This window comes from Manihot esculenta, chromosome 5 (assembly GCF_001659605.2).
Source record: "Manihot esculenta cultivar AM560-2 chromosome 5, M.esculenta_v8, whole genome shotgun sequence".
NCBI classification, from domain to species: domain Eukaryota; kingdom Viridiplantae; phylum Streptophyta; class Magnoliopsida; order Malpighiales; family Euphorbiaceae; genus Manihot; species Manihot esculenta.
Window position 1 is genome coordinate 1,817,987 of NC_035165.2, and position 22,341 is coordinate 1,840,327.

A 22,341-nucleotide genomic window follows, 5' to 3' on the forward strand; every position below is an offset into this window, starting at 1 on the left:
GATGTGCAAGGTGTTCCCAACAACGCTATCGGGGCCAGCGAGGGCATGGTTCAACAGCCTGGAAGCAGGAAGCATTAAAAGTTTCGGAGATCTGGCCACCCGTTTCATTAGCCGGTTTGTAGCCGGGGTGCCAGCAGATAGGAAGACGAGCTATCTGGAAACAGTGAGACAAAAAGTTGGTGAATCCCTCAGAGAGTATGTCGCCCGTTTCAATACGGAGGCCCTGCAGATTCCCGAGCTTGACGAAGGAAGGGCGGTAGAGGCCATGCAAAAGGGAACAACCTCTGCCGAGTTCTTTGGTTCTCTGAGCAGGAAACCTCCAACCTCACTGGCCGAGTTGATGAAGAGGGCGGAAAAGTATATAAGGCAGGACGACGCCTTAGTAACGAGTAGATTTGCCAAAGGGGGGGAAGGAAAAAAGAAAGCCTCGGAGGAGGGGAGACCGGAGAAACACGAAAAGAAGCATGGAAAGAGGCCTGAGCCGTATAAGCAGGCCTGGGAAAGAAGGGATCAAAGGCCTCCCCCTCCTCCCAGGGCTCATGAACCACGAGTGCTCCCTCCTTGGGTCCCGGAGAAGCCGACCCCATTAAATGCGTCCAGAGCCGAGGTGCTCATGGCTGTCCAGGACAAGGAGTTTCTCCAGTGGCCCAAACCTTTGAAGTCAGAAGCAGATCAGAGGAATCCTGACAAGTACTGTCAGTACCACCGGACGCATGGCCACGATACAAATAACTGTTTTCAGTTAATCGCGGAGATTGAAAGATTGATAAAAAGGGGGCATCTCAAAAATTTTGTGAAGAAACCGGAGGGGCAGAGGCCTCAACCCGGTCCGGCAGCCCAAATGCCCAGGAGAACTGGCGCTGGACCAGTGAATGATGGGTCCAGTGGGACCATCAATATGATTGTTGGAGGAACTGGAGGACGGATGAACCGTCGAGGAAAGAAGAGAAACCGGGAAGGGGAGACCAGCAATGGCGAGGTGATGCAGATCGTTGAACACTCTCACATGACCATCGCTTTCTCTTCGGAGGATGCACAGGGCATTCAGATGCCCCATGATGACGCGCTTGTCATTGAAGCAGTCATTCATAATTTTCGGGTGAAGAAGGTTCTGGTGGATGATGGAAGTAAGGTCAACTTATTGCCGTATCGGGTTTTCCAGCAGATGGGAATACCAGAGGAACAGCTGGTTCGGGACCAGTCACCCATCAAAGGGATCGGAGGAGCACCGGTACTTGTAGAAGGGAAGGTGAAGCTGGCCCTTACCTTGGGAGAAGCACCCAAAGCTCGCACCCATTATGAGGTGTTCTTGGTGGTCAAACTCCCACTGAGCTATAATGCGATTTTGGGGAGGCCGGCATTGTTCAGTTTCGAAGCTGTCACTAGCATCAGGTATCTGGCACTCAAGTTCCCAACGGAAGGAGGAGTGGGAATGGTCCGGGGAAGCCAGGAGGAAGCAAGGGCAGTATACTTGGCCACAGTGACGGAACCGAACTCAACCGGAGAAGCGCTTGATTCAGAAGTTTTGGAGGTCAGGGATGAGACAAAGGAAGCCCGGACAGAGCCCATTGGAGAGCTGGAGACTTTCTCCCTATCAGAAGAAGAAACGAGTAAGGTCTTCAGTCTCAATGCCGGCCTCACCAAAGAGCAAAAAGGTGAAGCCATGGCCCTGATCCGAAGTCACTCACCGACCTTCGCATGGAAGCCCTCAGACATACCGGGAATTGACCCCAAAGTGATGACACATCAATTGAATGTCCTCCCCGAGGCTAGACCAGTAAAGCAAAAGAAGAGAGTAGTGGGAAGAGAAAAGCAGCAGGCTACCCAGGAAGAGGTGCAGAGGCTAGAAGAGGCAGGCTTTATTAGGGAGGTTATGTACCCGCAGTGGTTGGCGAATCCTGTGTTAGTAAAAAAAGCCAATGGCAAATACAGGATGTGTATAGATTTTACCGACCTGAATAAGGCCTGCCCTAAAGATTGTTACCCCCTCCCTGATATTAATAAGATGGTCGACTCAACGGCTGGTTTTGATTATATGTCTTCTTTGGATGCCATGTCTGGTTACCACCAAATCCCAATGGAAAAAACGGATGAAGAGAAGACCTCATTTATAACTGAAGACGGGACTTACTGCTACAGAGCTATGCCCTTCGGATTGAGAAACGCCGGGGCAACTTACCAACGATTAATGAATAAAATCTTTAAAAATCATATCGGCAGGAATGTAGAAGTGTATGTGGATGACATGGTGGTTAAAAGTTCAACTTTTCAACAACATATAACGGATTTAAGGGAGATATTTGGGGTGTTAGATCAATACAGGATGAAGCTGAATCCAGCAAAGTGCGCTTTCTTCATCAGGGGAGGAAAGTTCTTGGGATACATGGTGAGTGGAAAAGGCATTGAGCCCAATCCGGAGAAGGTGGAAGCCATATTGAATATGCCAGAGCCGACCTGTGTAAGGGACGTCCAGAGATTAACCGGGAGAGTAGTGGCGCTTCACCGATTTATGTCAAGGTCGGCAGAAAAGTGTTTGCCATTCTTCAAAAAATTGAGGAAGGTCCCGAATTTTGAATGGACAGAAGACTGCCAAAAAGCCTTCACAGAGCTTAAGGAATACCTTAGCTCGCCTCACGTGCTCAGCAGCCCCATAAAAGGGGAAGAACTCCTGATATACTTGGCAGCCTCAGAGCAAGCAGTCAGCGCAGTACTAGTAAGAGTGGAAGAAGGGGAGCAGAAACCTGTTTTCTACGTCAGCAAGGTACTCAGAGACACTGAGGTCAGATACTCGAACATTGAAAAATTGGCGTATGCCTTGTTGTTAGCAGTCCGGAAACTCAAAGTTTATCTGGAAGGCCACCAAGGAGTTGTGATGACAGACCAACCTTTAAAGAAGATCCTACGTAAGCCGGAAACTTCAGGACGGATGTTAGCATGGTCCGTGGAAATCAGCCCTTATTGTCTGGAGTACCGACCTCGGACAGCTATAAAATCTTAAGCGCTGGCTGACTTCATAGCAGAATGCTCGTTCAACGAGGAGAAGGAAGGATCATCTTCGGAGATACCAAGAAAAGAAGGAGAGGGAGAGCTTTCCCAAGAGTCCAGCTGGAAGCTATATGTAGACGGAGCATCAGGCTCTGAGGGCAGTGGCGCTGGGATAATACTTAAGGGGCCGGAGGGCTTTAAAATATGTTATGCCTTACGGCTAGAATTCAAAGCTTCTAATAATGTGGCCGAATATGAAGCCTTGGTGAACGGAATGTTGGTAGCTTTGGAAATAGGGGTAACCGACCTCGAGGTGAATAGTGACTCTCAGCTGGTGATCAACCAGGTGACGGGAGTATATCAGGCCAGAGATCCCATCATGCAGAGTTATCTCGATAAAGTAAAAACTGTGGAAGCCGACCTCACGAGCCGAGGAGTTATTACCAGATTTCAGAGGATACCTCGAGATGAAAACGAGGAGGCAGACCTGCTTAGTCGACTGACCAAAGAAGAGTTAGAGCAGCTCCCTGATGAAATATACATACAGCATGTCAGCACACCTGCTTTCAAGAAGACAAGCACAGTACTGCAGGTGGAACAGAGCCCAACTTGGATGACTCCATACCTGAGATACTTGGAAAAGGGCGAACTCCCCGAAGATAAAGTTGAAGCCAAAAAGATAGCAGCGCGAGCTGCCAATTACCAAGTAATAAGGGGAACTTTATACAGAAAAGGGAAGTCTAGCCCATGGCTCCGGTGTGTGAGTCCGGAGGAAGCTGCAAAGGTAATGGAGGAAATACATAGAGGCCTATGTGGGGCTCATGAGGGAGCAGGGACATTAGGTAACAAAATATTCAGGCAAGGATACTACTGGCCCACTGTTAAAAAAGAAGCAGAAGAGTTTGTCCGGAGGTGTGACGTATGTCAGCGATTTGCTAATGCCATCAGGACCCCTGCCACTCCTCAAGCAAGCATATCCAGTCCATGGCCTTTCTCACAATGGGGAATTGACATCCTGGGACCTTTCCCCAAGACTACGGGGCAAAGGAAATTCGTAGTGGTGGCTGTGGAATATTTCTCGAAATGGCCAGAGGCAGAAGCAATAGCCACAATCACAGCTCGCAAGATGATAGATTTCGTATGGGGACATATCATCTGCAGATTTGGCATACCAAGAGTACTTATCTCAGACAACGGCAGACAATTTGACTGCAGCACTTTCAGAGCCTTCACGACGAACATGGGCATATGGCATAAATTCTCCTCCGTGGCTCATCCTCAGACTAATGGTCAAACAGAAGTCACTAACAGAGCTATCCTTCAAGGATTAAAGAAACGGCTGGATGGCGCAAAGGAGAATTGGGCAGAAGAACTCAATAGCACTCTATGGGCACTCCGAACCACTCCCAGAGCGCCCACTCAAGAAACCCCATTTGCACTTGCTTATGGCACAGAGGCTGTAGTCCCAGTTGAGTTGCAGATCCCCACTCATCGAGTTCAATTCGTTAGTGAGAACGCTAATGGGGACAAATTAAGGAGCAACCTAGATGCTCTTGAAGAAGTTAGGGAAGAAGCCCAAGTCCGAACTGCTGCTTATCAACAACGAGCGGCAAGATATTACAATCAAAAGGTCAGAGAAAGAAGCTTGAAGGTGGGAGACCTGACTTTAAGAAACCTGGAGGCTACAGGAAAAAGAGCAGCCGCAGGCAAGCTAGCACCGACCTGGGAAGGTCCATTCAAGGTGACAAAAGTGGTTAAGCCCGGGGTATACCGAATTGAAGATATGCAAGGAAACCCCGAGCCCCACGCTTGGAACATCCAGCACTTAAAAAGGTATTTCCCTTGAAATATTTGTAAAGAAAAACATTGCATTTTGACAAATATAAATAAATGAAAATTGTTTATACAATCTCTTTGTGAAAAACATTTTCCCATGACAAAGAAAGAACAGGGCTCAGAAAGATCCCTTGAAAACAAGACATCAGTTAGGCACAAAACCAGCTGAGATGACGAAGCGACAGTAAGGCCAATGAGCCTGAATCTTGTACAAAACCCCAAAGCGGGTACCAAAAATAACCGGCGAGGCCCCGAGGTCGTCCCGGAAATTCAAAGAAAAACAGGATCCCGTAAGATCTCCTGGAATCAAAAATAACCGGCGAGGCCCCGAGGTCGTCCCGGAAATTCAAAGAAAAACAGGATCCCGTAAGATCTCCTGGAATCAAAAACAACCGGGGAGGCCCCGAGGTCGTCCCGGAAATTCAAAGAAAAACAGGATCCCGTAAGATCTCCTGGAATCAAAAACAACCGGCGAGGCCCCGAGGTCGTCCCGGAAATTCAAAGAAAAACAGGATCCCGTAAGATCTCCTGGAATCAAAAACAACCGGCGAGGCCCCGAGGTCGTCCCGGAAATTCAAAGAAAACCAGGATCCCGTAAGATCTCCTGAAATCAAAAACAACCGGCGAGGCCCCGAGGTCGTCCCGGAAATTCAAAGAAAAACAGGATTCCGTAAGATCTCCTGGAATCAAAAACAACCGGCGAGGCCCCGAGGTCGTCCCGGAAATTCAAAGAAAAACAGGATCCCGTAAGATCTCCTGGAATCAAAAATAACCGGCGAGGCCCCGAGGTCGTCCCGGAAATTCAAAGAAAAGCAGGATCCCGTAAGATCTCCTGGAATCAAAAACAACCGGCGAGACCCCGAGGTCGTCCCGGAAATTCAAAGCGAACCAGGATCCCGTAAGATCTCCTCCCGAAATGAAAAATTTCCCCACACCACATGCAGGGACAACTTATAAAATCCAATTCCGACCTCGGAAAGAGAAGAGCCCAGAGCTGTAAAAAAAAAAAAAATAAAAAAATAAAAAAAAAAAAAGACCGAGCACTCAGCTCGGATAGACTTATCTTCTCAAAAACTCAAGGTACGAAGAAAGAAACCGAACTTCCAGCTCGGATAGTCAGATTCCGACCTACTAAAAAGGCGCAAGGCCTAATAGCTAAAAAAGCGCCGATCTCAAAATAGATGCTAACAATAAAAGTTTAGTTACAGGCCTCGCTCTCAGCTCGGATAGATCTATGTTCACCGAGGCTGAAGACCGAGCTCCCAGCACGGATAGACTTACATCCTCAAAAGCTGAAGGTATAAAGGCTAATGAAAAAGGCCGAGCTCTCTCCAAAAGGACTCATAAATGAAGAAATCCTTAGGAGGATAGAAAGGCTATAATCAAAGCCTTAATCAGTTTATATACAAAGTCACAACCAAGAGGGAAGGACTAAACGCAGAAAACAGACATGATAGTTGCCATTAAAAAGGTACGAGACTTGATCTCTCAAATTATCAGCTAAGCGCTGAGCTCGCAACTTAAGATTAATTCAGAACTTATGAATAAAAATATGTAGTTTACATCACAAATACGAAAGATAAATTTCAAGAAATATGAAACACAAAACAAGAAGGAAAATAATATTTCATTAATAGCTATTACAATTTATTTCTCCGGCGAAGAAGAAGGATAGATAGTCCTTAAAGGACTTACATCAGCAAGAACGCCCTCGCCCGCATTATCTCTATTTACAGCCACCCCCGAAGGAAGCTCGGTGTCCCTGGGGCCAGAGCTCTCAACATTAATAGTAGGGGCAACTTCTGACCTAAGATGGAGGCCGTCCTTCTCAGAATCAAGATCATCTTCCTCCGACCCTACCTCAGACTCCTCTGACGAAGACTCAGCTGGCCGGTCTATGTTCCTCCGAGAATCTCCTCGGGGCAAAGGGAAATCATCCTCCCCGTATAGCACTGACTCGCCATCTGAGTCCACTTCGTGCCTACGAAGCTTGGCCAAAGGAATATCAGGAGCCTGCCTAGCTTCTCTTAAACCGCGATTGTAGCCAGTTACATACATACGGTAGGCCTTCTCAAGGATAGCCTTTTTCATCTCACCAGCAGCTTTATACTCATCAAGGTGTTCTTCACAAGCCTCAGCCACAAATTCCTTAAACTCAGAAGAGTCTTTGTAGTCCTGAAGATGAGCTTCACAGGCCTGATCAATTTTAACCTTCAGCTCATCAGACTCCTGATACTCCGCTATATACTGTTCACGCTTCAGCTGCGCCTTCCCTTCCGCATACTTTACCACCTCAAGCAGGGCTAAACATTTACGTTCCAAAGACCTAACTTCATGCTTTAGCTGTTGTTGGCGAAGGGTGAACTCTTCAGCCGATGAAGACAGATCTTTGATACGTTCAGAACTTGTGCCCAATTCCTGCTCAAGGACTTCCACCCGGGCTAGGGCACTTTCCTTCTGAGCCTTCACCTCACTCAGGTGAGTTTGAAGCCCCTCAAAATCAGCCTTTAAGGCCTCATGTTGGCGCTGGATCTCGGCTCTTTGGCTTACAGCCTCATCTCTCTCCTGAAGGGTCGTCGTCATAGAGGACAGCTGTTTTACAACCTCTACACAACGAGTCTCCACTTCAGCTGCCCTCTCATCAGACTCCTGGAGAACTCTGCGAGTACGAGACAGCTCTGACTCCAGGGATTTGCTATGCTCTGCCGCCTCCATTGCTTTGTCCTCAGCCCTTTTAGAGGCCTCCTGGGCAGAATGCAACTCCACTCGAAGAGACTGGATTTGCTCCCGGGCGGCTGCCAGGTGGCCCCTCGCATCACTGGTGGCAGTCAGGTTCTCATCACGACGCGCTTCCTCGATCCGGCGGTCCACGGACTCCCGGAGAGAGAGATCACGGGCATCCACCTCCATAACCAGGCCTAACACCTAGGACGGAAGAACAATTGTCACGAAAAGACACCAAGCAAACTCAAAAGCAAGGTGAAAAAATAACTTACCATCAGCAGCATTTCTCCAATCGTCGATCCGAGCTCCTCATGAGAGCGAGATTGGAAGGACACCTGCTCCTTGGTAGAACTGGCCAAGTGACCAGTCAGGGCCAGAAGACGAGGATCCGAAGCCTCTGTTATCCCGCCGAACATCCGTTCCCGGAGAAGTGCGGCAACAGCGGAGGCCGGAGACTCCGAGGAAATGCTTGACAGGTCCAGAATGTTGTCAGTAGGGGACGACGAAGGAACAGTAGACACACCCTTCCCTTTCCCAATGGGAGGAAGAGGTGGGGAAGGACCCACAGCAGTCCGGGATTTTTTCCGAGAAGGAGATGGGACAGGCGTTCCAGAAGGGGTCGGACGCTTGCCCCCAGTCTTTGAGGGGACACCCTCAGATCCCTCAGGTTCAGTCCTCACAGGGGCAGGGGCACCTTCACCAGAAACCTCTGGGCTTTGATCCTCCAGGAGGACGATCTCCATCCCTGTCCTAGGAATCTCCTTATCTTCAACAGGGGACTTAAATTTCCCCCCTAACACCTCCTCAGTAGAATGAACGGCACCCTGCCCCACTTGTTCAGTAGCTGGAGTCTGCTCCACAACAGCTAGGGAAGCTTCCCTCACGACCTCTAAAGAGACTGGAACGGATTTAAACCCTTCAGCAGGCGTCGAGGTCGAGCTCGACCCACCATGGCTAGATGACCGAGCTGATTTGGTGCTGCGAGAGCTCGGCTTGGAAGTTCGAGAAGAGGCTTTGACGGGAGGTCGGCTGATCTTCTTGGAGGAAGCGGCCTGAGCCAGCTCTGCAGCAATCTCAGTTACAGAACGCCCATCCCCAAAGGCGTCAAAAATGGCATGCATGTTCTCCCGAGACAGGTCAAAATTCTTGGGGAATTTGATGCCCTCCATCCTAACCTCAGAAGCTGCAAGAAACAAGAGGTTATAAAGAATCAGCATACTTCCTGATATCATGAGCAAAGAAGAAACAGAATAGCTGGACAAAGCACTATACCCGTGTCCCGGATATCCCCAAGGTTGGACGCAAACATACATTTCTCGACATCATACTTCCTCTCAACGGAAGTCAGTCGAAGCAGCCCGACCTGCTCAATGAGACTCAATTCGGGCAGATCGTTGCAACCCGGAAAGATCTCCCCCCACCTTAGGTCCACATCCCATGATCGGCAGGACCCTAATTTCAACTCCGCCACAAGGAAATTCTCTACCCATCCCTTTATAGAATCCTTGTAGCCCGTAAGAAGAGACAGCCCATTACGGGGGGAAAAGTAATAGAAGTTTTGCTTCGCCCTAACCAGGCGAAAAAATGTGACAAACAGACAGGCCGTAGGGGCGAAACCCCAACCCAGACAGATAGACTCGAAACAGGACATGAACAAAATGGAATTCGGGGATAACATTCGAGGAGTTACCCCAAAGTATTCAAACACCTCAACAAAGAAAGGGGTAAAAGGAAGCGGTAGACCAAATTCTCTCTGCTTCAGGAAAAACACTATGCTACGAACCCCTTGGGGATCCACTAAACCAGGTGGGCAAGGGTAAGGAAGAACTATCCTCTCATTCGGAAGAGGTGCTCGAATAAGATACAACGGAGTGTCTAAAAGCCTCCGGGAAATGTGATTAGCTATGTTGGAAGGGGTAATATGCGACTCAAGGTCAAAAACATCAGGAAGCTTTAAACTTGCCATGGAAGAACAAGGAAGCGTACCTGAAAACACGATGGGATGAAAAAAGAGACGTAGAAGGAATTGCAGGAAGACAGAGAGCAACCAAGAGCTAGTTCTTCAAAAGACAGAAAGAATTCGAAAAGAAAGAAAGAAAGGCTATTATGAGGCAAAGCGCTGATACTGAACAGTTTTGTCTTGGAGCGGCGCGATCATTAATTGTTCTCGAAGTTTACCCTCTCGAACGGTTAGGAAATCACCGGCCAGACGGTAAAGGGGCAAAAGGATGATCGCTGGGCTTCTCTACATCTATCAAGGGCCAAGTATACGATGACAGTCCATCATTTAAAAGCCCATTCGCCATTCACATAATACAGGCCCAAATCATCAGTCAGAGCAACTTAAGCCTACTACTTATAGTCAATGCCGTGGAAACAGAGGGGCAAGTCATGAAAAGACTTAAAAGTACAAGCAAATGGGAGCATGATAAAGGTCAGACTTACGCATCACTTAAAAAGTTATAAGATTTGACTTACCACTACTAAACAAAGGGTGGAAGATCGGAAAAAGGCGCCAAAAGCACCTCGGAGTCATACAAAGCTGAGAGCTTAGAGTTCAACTCATATAAAGCCGAGCTCAGAGGTCGGATTAGTCCAGCTCAGACAGCATGACTTGAGAGCTCGGCTAGCTAAAGGAAACTCAGAGCTCATTTCACTAAGCAAAGACAAAACTCTCAGGTCGGTCAATTCAGCTCGGACAACATGACCTGAGAGCCCGATCGGATGAAGGAGACTCAAAGCTCAATTCATCGAAGTAAAGACCGAGCTCACAGGTTGGTCAGACAGTCCAGTTCGAAAACTTGGAAGCCCAGTTGACTAAGTGGATCCGGAGTTCAACTCATCAGAGCTCGCAGATAGGTTAGATTAGCTCGGGAAAAAGCAGGACAGAGCTCAGTTGGTTAAAATGATAAGGCGAGCAATCTAAAGTATTTCACACATAATAGAAGAAGAACAGCTTAAGCATGAGAGCAGAACAAGAGTTTCATTAAAAGAAAAGCACATTACAGCACGTTACAAAGGCCTACACTACGGGATAAAAGACTATTCTTAAAGAATTTACATATCCAGATACTTCCTCATCTACGACTATTACCTACCCTACTATTCTAGTCTTCAGCTCGGAGGACTTCTCGTAGCTCGGAGTGAGAGTTTTTCAGAAAAGGCCAAGATCTGTCTCGCTATTACAGGGGAACTGAACAAGTTGATTCCCATAAGCATTTCTCACTGTTCCCCTGGGCGAACGTCCGGTTATCCAAGTGTGATGCACGATACATTCGAACTAGCTCAGATATGGTATGCCGGCCGTGCATCACACATGAAAAACATAAGTCTTCGAGGCTATGGCCCCGAAGAGATCGCGAAGTACACATTCGAATAAATCGCTGGAGACCTGACTGAGTGCAGCAGATCCCAGTCTCACGTAATACTGGTACTTCACACCAAAGGGAATAATAATACTGGTACTTCACACCAAAAAGAACAGCAAGCTGAGCGCCGGCGCCACTCCCGTTTATATCAAAAGAGGACAACAGGGGCATCGAGGAAATTCCCTGTTTCTCTGTGGAAAAAGGCAAAGTAAGATCGAACCCCTCAACAGTCCAGAACTTCCCTGAAGCCCGGACAACAAGCAGAGGAGGAGGCCGGCCAGACGACCTGGGTAAATCAGTTTCAGCAGCTTGCTGAATGGTCTCGCCCTTCGCCTGCCATATCCGAAGAATCTTCAATGCACCATCCAGACGCCTTAGAGGTAACACTGAATTTTCAAGAATTTTGAACTGACCCATTTTTATCTCAGGAACTGCCAAAAGTTTCAAAACAGGGACAAGTCAGAAACAGTTCTCCCTTAAGATGATGAGAGCACAATCGAGACAAACCTCTGGGGCGCAAGGCAATCTGTTTGAAGAAGGCGTCGGATAGACCTGCCACAGATAAAACAAGAATTTCTCGCTTCAACAGAAGGCCCGAGAATGAAGAAAAGCTGGCACTGATATATACTCGGAGCCTGAGGACTTAGCATGGGGCAGAGCTACAATAGACCCTAAGCTAATGATGTCAGATTTCTAAAAGATATTCACAGAAAAGGAAAGAAAGGAGATGTCCAGATAATGATGACAAGAAAGTAAAGGCGGCAGAGGACGAGAAAAATAGAGAAAAGACAGAAAGAGGAAAGAGCAGATAGAATTCAGAAACTGCGCAACGACTGAAAGATGAAAGGATGTTATTAAGACACCTGAACCCGAACAGACGCGATCATAATAGTTCTTGATATTCACCCCCTCGGCAGTTGGAGCAATAACAGCCGAGAAGGTGAAGGGGCAATTGATGACCGCTGGATTCCTTCACCCCAGACCAGGGGCTTGACCACAGCCCAAGGCCCACGACGTAGGGGCCCGCATACCTGATGTACATAACAAGCCTGGCTCATCCAACCTTCAAGGCCGGGCTCGGCCCATCTTCCTCACTCAAGTCGGCCCAGCCCGTACGAAGCAGACCCTCCCCACTCAGGCTTAGCATCTGGCCCAACTCTCAGCCCGGCCCAGGATCCGGAGTAATATTCACCAGACAGCCTGGCAGATCCGCTCGAACGTACGCACGAGGAGAATCAGAGGTCGTTACGCATGGAGCAGGCGGCTGATACCCTAGTACCTCCGAATCCGCATGGCAGAGACGCGTGGCCCAATCCTGGAAAGACCTTTACACGTCACCAGCAAGCAAGACAATGTATAAGAGAGGAGTCCTCTCCTCAGAAAGCTAAGGCCTTATTCAGTAACACAAAACCCTTGTAAAACCCTATTCAATTGGATCTCAGATCATCAGATTCATAATTGAGTTTTTTATAAATTAGTAAGTATAATAATTTCACTCCCTAATTTTAGTTGGAGAGAGAATCACTCTTTTTTTTTTTTGAATTAAATTTGGGACTCAACTTCAAATCTCTTACAGTTGAAGGGATGGCTTCATCATCATCATCAACTGAAGCTAAGTAGCTTAATCACAACAATAATTTCAGGTGAGGATGATGTTAATTTCCTCTGAACCATTAACCAGAGAGAGACTTGACAGATAAACCACAAACAAGTACAGTGGCTAGATTTTGATTGGCAGAGAAATATCAACCGGCAAGACAACGAGGCTGATGCAAGTGGACTGCCAAAAAACTTGTGCTCATTGCGCATATGCTCTTACGTATCATACCCAAAGACTACAGGAAGCTACCTGGAAATTACTTAGAAGACAAATATCCACTTGGCTTTTTTGATTGGATTTCAATTTACAAGCCAGCTTTCAATCAATCCTTGTCAGTATTGTTTGATTCAGAGATTAAACAATCAATCAAAGTAGATTCACCATATGATACTAAATGAAAATACTTGCTACCAATTTTCCTTGACAATCTTGAACTTCTCGAATACGAATTTCCCTTCCTTGTACTTCTGTGATTCCTCGTATGCTCTCTCATACTTCCAACCCAGCAACTCTCCACAATCAGAGCAGTAGACATCAGCAACTGTGTGGAGACCAGTGATCAGCTGCCGATCTTCTTTACTTCCTACAATAATGTTCATTGCATGGGAGAAGAGAAAGGCTCTTCCATTGCTTGCCTAAATAAATTTCTCCATAAATATTGTTAATTCAAACAGCTCACAAGGGTTTGTAATTATGAAATCAGAGAGCTTAATTTCTCAATAAATTAAAGATCTTGAATAGAATTGTATTGCTCAAGAGAGTTATCAAGCAAGTTCACCTGGAAACTCTTGGAGATAATATCATCGTGACAGGACACCAAGTTTCTGCATCTATAGCAGCTGTAAAGCCTTGCTTGAATCGAATCCTTCATTAAAGAATGTGTTATTTACTGCTTTCAAACAAATAAAGGGAAAAAGTAAAATAAAAAGAGGCCTAGAATCAGATAACTCTAAAGAGAAATATTCAGTATCTCCTAGCAAGAACTCGAACTGAATCAGAAATCACCCTTGATTGCACTTAAAAGAAAACCAGCAGAGATTAATTTTGCTTTAGAAAAATTTATGGCATTAATGATTGAGAACCAGTCTAATGAATATATTATTGTTAAGGATATGGGTAATTGAATTAAGATTCCAAACAATAAATTATAGTAAAAAAAAGAAAAGAAAAAAGAAATAGGGTTGATATAGGACACCTTAGGCTAGATGATAATTACTCGGGGCCAAAATAAAAAGTAACCGAAAGCAACACGCAAGACATGCATTAAAAAAGAAAGATTAAAAAAAAGGTCTCTCCATCAATGATTCAACAAACATCAAGTCGTTCCCTGAGACTATTTCTTGCTATTCTTAATCATGTATTGCAATGAATCTTGTAAAGGTAACTAGACATTTGCAAAGAAAATATGTTATTATCGGTTCATTATAACAAATTTCATTGAATAGGTTTATTGCGTTCAAGGATGGTGGAGCTTTAAAAGATCGAGCACGCCTAGTTCACTATAAACATGGGAGAGGTTTTCTTTCCCCATTCTCGGTAGGACGAAGTTAATTTGGAATTTAAAATTTCCACTTTAGTAACCTGGGTTTTTAAATTCTCTTTCAAGTTCAGACAAGTTAGCTAGCTTTATCAAATTCAAGAGTTTGATTCTCATGATCTGTCATCTTTGGTTCTTGCACTCAATGAAATGGATTAAGCATGGAAAAGGAGAACAGGTCATAGATTATATGCAACATGCCAGCAAGCTTGAACAACTGTATACGTGCTCTGTTTTTCCAAACAAAATGAAAAATTAAGTCGGAAAGAATCCAGGCTTTCAAAAGAAGAGCCTGTGTTCAGTGTAAGAGGGCTCAGTTCACAACGTCCCACCAACCGTATCAACAAATTAATGAAACATGTAGCAAAAGGATTGGTCTAGAATTATCTTCTTAATCAATGAACAGCTAGCTTCTTTGTTTCCCATCGCTTTTTGATCGTCTCCAATGCTTCTTCCCTCATCCTATCAAGCTCATGAAACCAATTGCGGTACTGTGCTTCAATTGCTTCAATCTCCAGCTTCAGCCCAGCATTTAGATCTTTGCCAACTAGGTGCAGAGGCAAAGAGCCGCTTGTGAAGCTCATATCATTGGATGCTCCACTTATCTTGGGAAATGACAACTCGGAACTTTCAGATTCATTCATTGGAATGCATTCTCGGAATCTATTATTCTTTATTTCCAATTTGTGATGAAAATAGGGATCGTGAAGCTCCCCTTCAGAAGCATATCCACTTAGTTCTCCATCAGTACTGTAATCAGGGAGCTCAGACGTTTTATCAATTTTAGAGGAAGCATCTTCAACCAGTATCTCTGAAACAACTGATGCTAGTGAATCTTTATCTTCTATATTAGCCAAACTTGGAGGAGAGTAATTGTTAAGATGATAAATACCACTGCTAGAGTTATCACAGCGATTTTTTTCATCAGCTTGTAAGCTACCTTCTTGAGGAATTGTTGTCAATCCATAGAGAGCACCTTGTTCAACAACTGGCTGAGCAGAAACACTGAGTAGCTCAGAATCCCAAGGGGAAGCCACAGATTTTTCAAGTACTGAGTCCGTGCAAATACTTGTGACACCACTTATGCAATAATCGGATGAGGACTTCCAATGAGGAAGAAGTTTCATAATCAAGTAATCAATGAAGTCAGCTATAAAGGCCACATCATGATCTGCCAACTCTAGTTGTTCAACCATCTCACTTGACACAGATAGTGCAGTATCGCTATCAAGGTAGAAGAGGAAATGAATATTTTTAATCCTACCTGCAAGTGACCAGGATCAGTCCAAGTTATTTTCAGAAACAGGAAGAAATACATATCTTAAATGCACTCTCACTTACTAGAAGAGTCAGCAATTCGCAATGTCAATGACACAGAACTTTCATCATTTTTTTCCCCCCTTAACCTAAACTCCTTGTTCTTATGTGCTCTCTGATATTCCAACACTGGAAGTGTTGTGCCTTCATTATTGTTGCATCCAGTACATGAGCTTAAAGGAATCAATTTGTATTCTGTGTCTATGTCTATGTCCATGGACAAAGGTCCTGACTTCTTTGAACTTGACAATTTAGGATTCTGGTTGGGTAAAAGCAAGGGATCACGGATTGGTTCTATGGGATTCTGAATCTGAAGGAATGGATCTTTGAGAAGTTCTTTTGCAGACAAACGTTCAGATGCTGGAACGATACATTTTAGAATGAACTCCTTAATTTGCGGATCGGTCACTTTATGAAAGGAAGCAGGTTTAATGCCCTGTAGAATGGTAAATGCACATCAAAATATCAAGCTGCATAGTGAAATAAAAATCAAAATATGAATGTGTAATAGATGAGAAATGACCACAAGCTCATGGTTGGTGAACTTACAGATGTAACCTTCTTATAGATTTGAGCCGGATTTTTACATTCGCTATATGGGTACTCGAAAGTAACCATCTCTAACATGCACATCCCAAAAGAATATATGTCAACAAGTTCATTATATTCCTCATCATAAAGTTCTGGAGCCATAAACTCAGGAGTTCCTGAGGAGAAGAAAGGAAATATTCAGCACTTCCAGTAAATTTGTTTTGGCAAAGTATAAGAATTCAATAGAATTCAAAAGCATTAGCGCATTACCAATAACACTTCTAGCAGTAGGCTGCTGCATAACAATGGCCAACCCAAGATCTCCAATCTTAACTTCTCCATGATGTCCATTAACAAATACATTATCACATTTTAAATCCCTGTGAATGATGGGAGGATTGTGACCGTGGAGATAGACTAAACCTTGGAGAATTTGCCTCGCCCAATTCTTTATTGCCTTCATATCGACATTCTTATGCTTCCTACGATATCTGATGATCAGAAGGCATACAATCATTTCAAATGAAAATAATGAGAGGATTAACGAAGGAAAAGAAAAAAAAATGTCTGAGTGGACGTACCGCCTCAGATTCCCAGACGTGAACAGTTCAGTGATCATGTTAACCGTTTTCTGCTTTTCATCCACCCAGGAGTAATAGAACTTCAAGATATTTTCATGCTTCAATGATTTCAGCAGATGAACTTCAGAATACAATTTTTCTAAATCTTCTGGTGACCGCAAGACATCATCAATCCTGACTTGGTTCCAAGCAACCTCTATTCCGTCCACTTCATCAAATGCCTTATAACTGCAAAATAAAATATCAAGGGAAACCAAGAAAATGAGCCTTGAAAAAAAAGTTCCTCAAAAAATTTGGCCTCTTTATGAAAAGCTTTTAAAAAGAATCCTTAAATGAAAAGCAAGGTAATGTATAAGAAGCATACACAGTTTTGAAAGCACCCCTCCCCAAGATCTCATCATACTGTAACAGAAAGGAAAACAGAAAAAGAAAGGAAATTAATGACATTGAAGAGAAAACAGTTTCCTCAGAAACAAGAAGACTAGCCCATCAAAATGCAATGCTTCCTCTTCAATGCAAATGGCAACGAGACCATGAAAACATCACAAACTCAAACGTGTCATGCCAACACTAAAAATTAAGAAATTGGGTAACTATCAACGGAATAATCTAAAGGCTACCACTAAACGCCACTCTTAGTCCCAAATCTTACAGAACCCCTCACGCCATGGCAGGTTGCTGATATGCCACGAGACCACCCCATCCTTTTGGCCAAAAGATAAACACATCATCATCTACAAAAGCAATGTAAAAGCCACAATGTTAAATTTGGATCAGGCGCTTAAGGGAAGGAGTGCCAAGGTCCTTTCTATCCCAAACCAACGTGTGATTTAACACACCTCTCCCCTCACACCCAGGAATAAATTGGAGCCTGAAATACTTAAGAAGGCCAACCTAGGATGCTCTGATACCATGTTAAATTTGGGCCGGCCTAAAAACAAGCTCAAGGGGAGGGGTCTTGCTGCCTAAGACCCTTGGAAGGGCACGTACGTGGGATTCAACACACCAATATGAGAATCACTCTAACTTTCTAATTGGAACATCATTACTTTGGTAAGTAAAGAACAAGAATCACTCTAAATTTCTGATTGGAACATCATCACTTTGGTAAATAAAGAACAAGGTGTACAAATCTAGATAAACTTAAGGTGTCATAATTTACCCGCACATATCTACCAGTAGGATCTTTTTCTACGAAATCAGCCTCAGCGTCAGGAGGCTCCATTGCAGAATAAGTTCCATTATTAGATGCCATTGCCAAAATAAATCCTCCTCTTCCATCACCAGGCATCATTCCTGAAAATGACCAAACAGCAAGCAGCAAGAAGAAAATGGAAAATGTATAGCTTTGATCTATCCTCGATGTCAAAAATTTTTTTGTTGATTTTGTTGATTGTGCTCGGAGAAAGCCTCGGAAGCAATGGAGAAAGAATCGAATGCCGATAATCGCAAGAGGACTCGGCATTCGACAACGGCAGCGGCGACCTCGATTCCTCCTTGAGGAAATGAACCTGCACAATTCATAACCTCATCTGCCGCGCCTCTGCAACTCCTTTCCATTCTCAAACGAGTCCCAGCACCATCCAATCCTCCAATAACATCCTTGTGAATCGAAACCCAAAAAGAAAAAGAGAAAAAAATTAAATTAAAAAAAAAACCTAAAAGCTAAAATTTCCCTTTTATGGGTACGATTGCTACGCTTGAGCAGGCAATGGATGTGAAAAAGTAAAAGGTGACAGAAGTAATGTGGTTTCGACTAAATGGAGGAGAAGAAGACAAGGCAGTTGGGATGGAAGCTGCGGAAGACAAGCTCACAACGCACACTTGGATGGTTGAAGAATTTTCCTGTTCTAGCCTGCAATACGACGTCGCTTCGTTGTTCTGTTACTCTTTTAAGAGGCACTCTGTTTATAGATCCATCCATCATTCTGTTTTTTCTGGTTATCGAAACTGTTTAAAACCTAGGAATTATTGTCTAATAATAGCTACAATTCTTCTGAATACATAAATTGAAAGATCATTAGACCATATTTGAAATTAATAATTTTTTTAGTTTAATAAAATTAAAATACGAGGATAAGACAATTAAATTTTGAAAACTTGAGAATGTATGTATCAATTAATTTTTCAAATCAAAAAATTTATATATTTTTAATATAATAAGGAAATAATTTATACCAAATAAATTGCTATTCTAATCCTATCATACATCCAAGCACGGAAATATAAAGGTAAATTTGTACCAAAACAGATGAAGAATCAAATCGATTGTCATCACTGTGTCACCCACCACTCTTAGCACTAACCTCAAATGGCTACCTATTTATTTTTATTTTAATCGTAAATATCCAAAAATATTTATATGGAGGTTTTGGTAAAGGTTGTTGAGCAGATTCCTTTGGCTGCCAATTATATTTTGCCACGATCTCATTGAAAGCGACTCATCATTGTCTTTAGAACTGATTTGCAGCGCGACTGCTGGTTAGTGTAACTTGCAAGGAAAGAGCGTCCCGCACTGGCAGGGAGGAAGAAATATGGGCCTGCTCACCCATAGAGTGGAGAGAAGTGAAATCAAGCCAGGGGATCACATCTACACTTACAGAGCTGTATTCACTTACTCTCATCATGGTATCTCTCTCTGTTTATTTCTGTGTATTGACTTGGAAGTTTCTCGTTTGTGTGTCTATGTGTACATTTCCTTTGACATTGCTGAATTTGCAATGTGGGTTCCTTGTGAAATGCTCATTCCTTTGACTTGATTTGGTTCCTCCATTTTGGTCGTCTTTCCTCAGAATTTAATTCGGTTTCTTCTTGTTTCTGCGGCCTTCTTGATTAATCTATTTACTTTTTCGCTGTAGTACTGTTTTTCAGCGCCATAATTATTTGGGTTTAAATCCCTTGCGTGTTAATTTCTTTTCGTCTTTTCTTTATCCAATTTATCTTCTATGTTGAAGATATTGTACTGCGTTGAATTGTATTTTTAGAGATATCTAACTCCTAACTTGAAGTAACTGATTCTTTGAGAGTTTAAGATGTACAAGTTTGAAATTTCTTGGCTTCCAAGGTTATGCTTCTGGATTCCTCTGTAGATGTTTATTGATGATGTAGAGTGCAAGGTCTCAGAACTTTAAGCTGTAACTTTTTGCCCACCAACACTTTGCTTATAAATTGGCAGTCGTTTTGCTCTCATGCCATCTATTTACTAGGTTTGATGGATTATATGGCCTTTTTTTCGATACCGTTCTCCTTGCTTCCAATTCCTGCTAGATTTCATAGAATAGAGAACTATGGAAGACCATAAATTTTTTTATTGGAATGTTAATATTAACATTAAAGCAGTAAAATAATGTGTTAATAGTGTCCTCACACAATTAAAATTCTATGCTAATTAATAATCTTCTGCATTTGGTCACACCAAACTATTTCATCACTTTCTTTTTAACGGTTCTTGACCCTCCACGGAGAACAATTTGGCCGGTTGCCTTGAATTTTATTGGTCCATGTGTCCTGATGGCATCAGAAATGGAATTGAACCATCAAGATCAAATTGTGTTTTTGGCTTTTTTGCACAATGTCTGAGCCTTTCTGGTATGGTATCTCCTTCAGTAGAATTCCGGGGTCCATGTGTACCGAATGGGACTTTTGCAACTTGCAGTTGACCTTCCATGATGCCTCGGAGATGCGAACGTGCCTAGTTCAGTATTCACATCAGCATGTATGCTTTCTGTGGCATGCTTGCTTTCTGTCTTAACATCATTGCTTAATGTTGTTGGGAAATGTTCTGTGATTGTAGTTTAGAGCTATTTTGAGGATCTAGACTTAGCTGGATTTCTAGTTTTCAGAGACATGCCTAGTTCTGTCAATCCCTCTGTGGCCATGGTCATTCTTGAGTTGCTTTTATTCTCTTCATGACATCTGTATCTGTAAGCTTTTCTAAATAATCGTTTTTTTTTTTTTTTGACCTTGTAAGGTCATGTCAATTAAAAATGCAATACTTTGGTCATTAATAACTAAAACGTCAAACTATGAGCTCCTTCAAGTGACTCCTAAAATTACCTCCAAAGCCACACAGAGAGCTGGAAATTCTAATTTTCTCGATTTATATTAGTGTTAAATTAGCTCATTGATATGTTATGTGCTTATTTCAACCCATTTGACATATTATGTGAATCTCTATAATGTTCTTTTGCTGGGACATAATATCCACTTCGAAGGTTGGATTGAATTTTATGTCATTGTTAACAGGACAAATTGCCTTCTATCCGTGCTTAATGGTATGAATGGGTAAAAAATCTAATGTAATTTGATACGTGTGGCTTCTCAATGTTGGACTTGGACCATATGCAATTTTGATGGTCTTTGTCAATATCTCCAATTGAATTCTGCCTCTTTTTTTCTTCTGATGTTGCATTTAATATGTTAAATGAATTAGTAGCATAATTAATGGACAAGTTTGAAAAAAAGGTTGACAATCTTATTGAATTTTTAATAATTCATTTGAAATCTATGAAATCTGACTTTGCAGGCATCTTTGTTGGTGGAAACAAGGTGGTCCATTTTACACCCAGGCGGAATGCAGGTTCAAGCTCTGATACATCTTCTGATTTTTATGATTCAACGTCAAGCATTCCCTCGTCCTGTGATATTCCTGACTGCGGATTCAGGCAACCAAATAGTGGCGTAGCCCTTTCATGCCTGGACTGCTTCCTTGGAAAAGGATCCCTTTACTGCTTTGAATATGGGGTAACCCCCTCTGTCTTTCTAGCAAAAGTACGTGGAGGTACATGCACCACTGCTGCTTCTGATCCATCAGAAACAGTTATCCACCGAGCTATGTATCTTCTTCAAAATGGATTTGGTAATTATGACTTATTGGGGAACAACTGTGAGGATTTTGCTCTGTACTGCAAAACAGGTCTTCTGGTAATGGAAAAGCAAGGGGTTGGAAGAAGTGGTCAAGCTTCTTCAGTCGTCGGTGCTCCATTAGCTGCTCTTCTTTCGTCCCCTCTAAAGTTGCTAATGCCAAGCCCTGTTGGTGTTGCAACAGTAACAGCTGGAATGTACTGTATGAGCAGATATGCTACAGATATAGGTGTTCGGAGTGACGTGATCAAGGTTGCTGTGGAAGATCTGGCTGCAGAACTTGGCTGGGCAGATCATCAGGCCTCACCCAGATTAATGGCTAGGTGATATTAAGTTCATCTTTCCCATGTGATGGTATTCACCTCGTGCTGCTGCTCATATAAATCAATAAGAATTTGTCCATGTAAACAAAGCTTCTGAAAGGAACTTCATTGGTTTGTTTATTTCATTTTAAGATGGAACGTATTTGATTATGATAGATTGATAATTCCCTGGAGTGGTTTTTATCGACTTCTGAAATGATTGATGCTGCTTTTATTTGAATTAGACTAAATTAGTCTAAGGAAATGGCATGAGACATCTCAGTTGGATTAGCAAGAAAAGCATGAAAACATTTGAACTATAGTAGCTTGTAAATTTGCCACCTAAGCACCAAATCACTATTTTAACTCCTGGAGAATTTATAGCATAATATCACTGTTTTAGCTTGTAGCATTCTTAGTTCAAATCACTATATAGGGTAATCAAATTCTGCTGTCTGCTTTTAGATATTCAAGGCTTTCCTTCAAATTACGTCCTTATTTAGAATTAAAAATTTAGTTATTACTTAGCATTAATTCATTTACCATCCTAATAAATTTTAATTTAAAAATAAAAAGTTAAAATTAAATAATTTTTCAATTATAAATATAAATAAGTTTTCGAATGACTCGTATATTTATAAACTTAATTTTAACTCATTTATTAAATGAATTTAAAAATCAATCTCAAGTTCAGCAC

The 22,341-nt window shown here is 43.1% G+C and overlaps 3 protein-coding genes across 4 annotated transcripts; 1 reads left to right on the forward strand and 2 right to left on the reverse strand.

The window, feature by feature from the left end:
• Window positions 1-12,694: 12,694 nt before the first annotated feature.
• On the reverse strand, window positions 12,695-14,061 carry LOC110614880 (protein yippee-like At4g27745). The gene is made up of 2 exons (XM_021756570.2): window positions 13,292-14,061; window positions 12,695-13,148 (listed from the first exon to the last, which is right to left on the reverse strand). The coding sequence occupies exons 1-2, from the start codon at window positions 13,382-13,384 to the stop codon at window positions 12,921-12,923; spliced, it is 321 nt and encodes a 106-aa protein (XP_021612262.1). The 5' UTR covers window positions 13,385-14,061; the 3' UTR covers window positions 12,695-12,920.
• Window positions 14,062-14,205: 144 nt separating this feature from the next.
• Window positions 14,206-18,382, reverse strand: LOC110614878 (probable serine/threonine-protein kinase WNK6). Of its 2 annotated transcripts, XM_043956384.1 has the most exons (7): window positions 17,642-18,382; window positions 16,844-16,881; window positions 16,480-16,707; window positions 16,169-16,389; window positions 15,917-16,074; window positions 15,392-15,803; window positions 14,206-15,314 (listed from the first exon to the last, which is right to left on the reverse strand). In XM_043956384.1, the coding sequence occupies exons 1-7, from the start codon at window positions 17,942-17,944 to the stop codon at window positions 14,446-14,448; spliced, it is 2,229 nt and encodes a 742-aa protein (XP_043812319.1). In that variant the 5' UTR covers window positions 17,945-18,382; the 3' UTR covers window positions 14,206-14,445. The 2 variants fall into 2 exon arrangements, with proteins under 2 accessions (XP_043812319.1, XP_043812320.1); XM_043956385.1 differs by lacking the exon at window positions 16,844-16,881 and having other exon boundaries at window positions 17,642-17,982.
• Window positions 18,383-18,775: 393 nt separating this feature from the next.
• LOC110614784 (protein LEAD-SENSITIVE 1) lies at window positions 18,776-21,835 on the forward strand. Its single transcript, XM_021756446.2, has 2 exons — window positions 18,776-19,107; window positions 21,005-21,835. The coding sequence occupies exons 1-2, from the start codon at window positions 19,014-19,016 to the stop codon at window positions 21,667-21,669; spliced, it is 759 nt and encodes a 252-aa protein (XP_021612138.1). The 5' UTR covers window positions 18,776-19,013; the 3' UTR covers window positions 21,670-21,835.
• The last annotated feature ends 506 nt before the right edge of the window (window positions 21,836-22,341 follow it).

Coding starts and splice junctions, on each gene's coding strand:
- LOC110614880 (XM_021756570.2), bottom strand. CDS start 13,384: ATGAAGGATTCGATTCAAGCAAGGCTTTACAGCTGCTATAGATGCAGA. Junction 13,149..13,291: donor TTATCTCCAAGAGTTTCCAG/GTGAACTTGCTT, acceptor AAATTTATTTAG/GCAAGCAATGGAAGAGCCTT.
- LOC110614878 (XM_043956384.1), bottom strand. CDS start 17,944: ATGCCGAGTCCTCTTGCGATTATCGGCATTCGATTCTTTCTCCATTGC. Junction 16,390..16,479: donor ACGTCTGGGAATCTGAGGCG/GTACGTCCACTC, acceptor TCTGATCATCAG/ATATCGTAGGAAGCATAAGA. Junction 15,315..15,391: donor GCGAATTGCTGACTCTTCTA/GTAAGTGAGAGT, acceptor GGTCACTTGCAG/GTAGGATTAAAAATATTCAT.
- LOC110614784 (XM_021756446.2), top strand. CDS start 19,014: ATGGGCCTGCTCACCCATAGAGTGGAGAGAAGTGAAATCAAGCCAGGG. Junction 19,108..21,004: donor ATTCACTTACTCTCATCATG/GTATCTCTCTCT, acceptor CTGACTTTGCAG/GCATCTTTGTTGGTGGAAAC.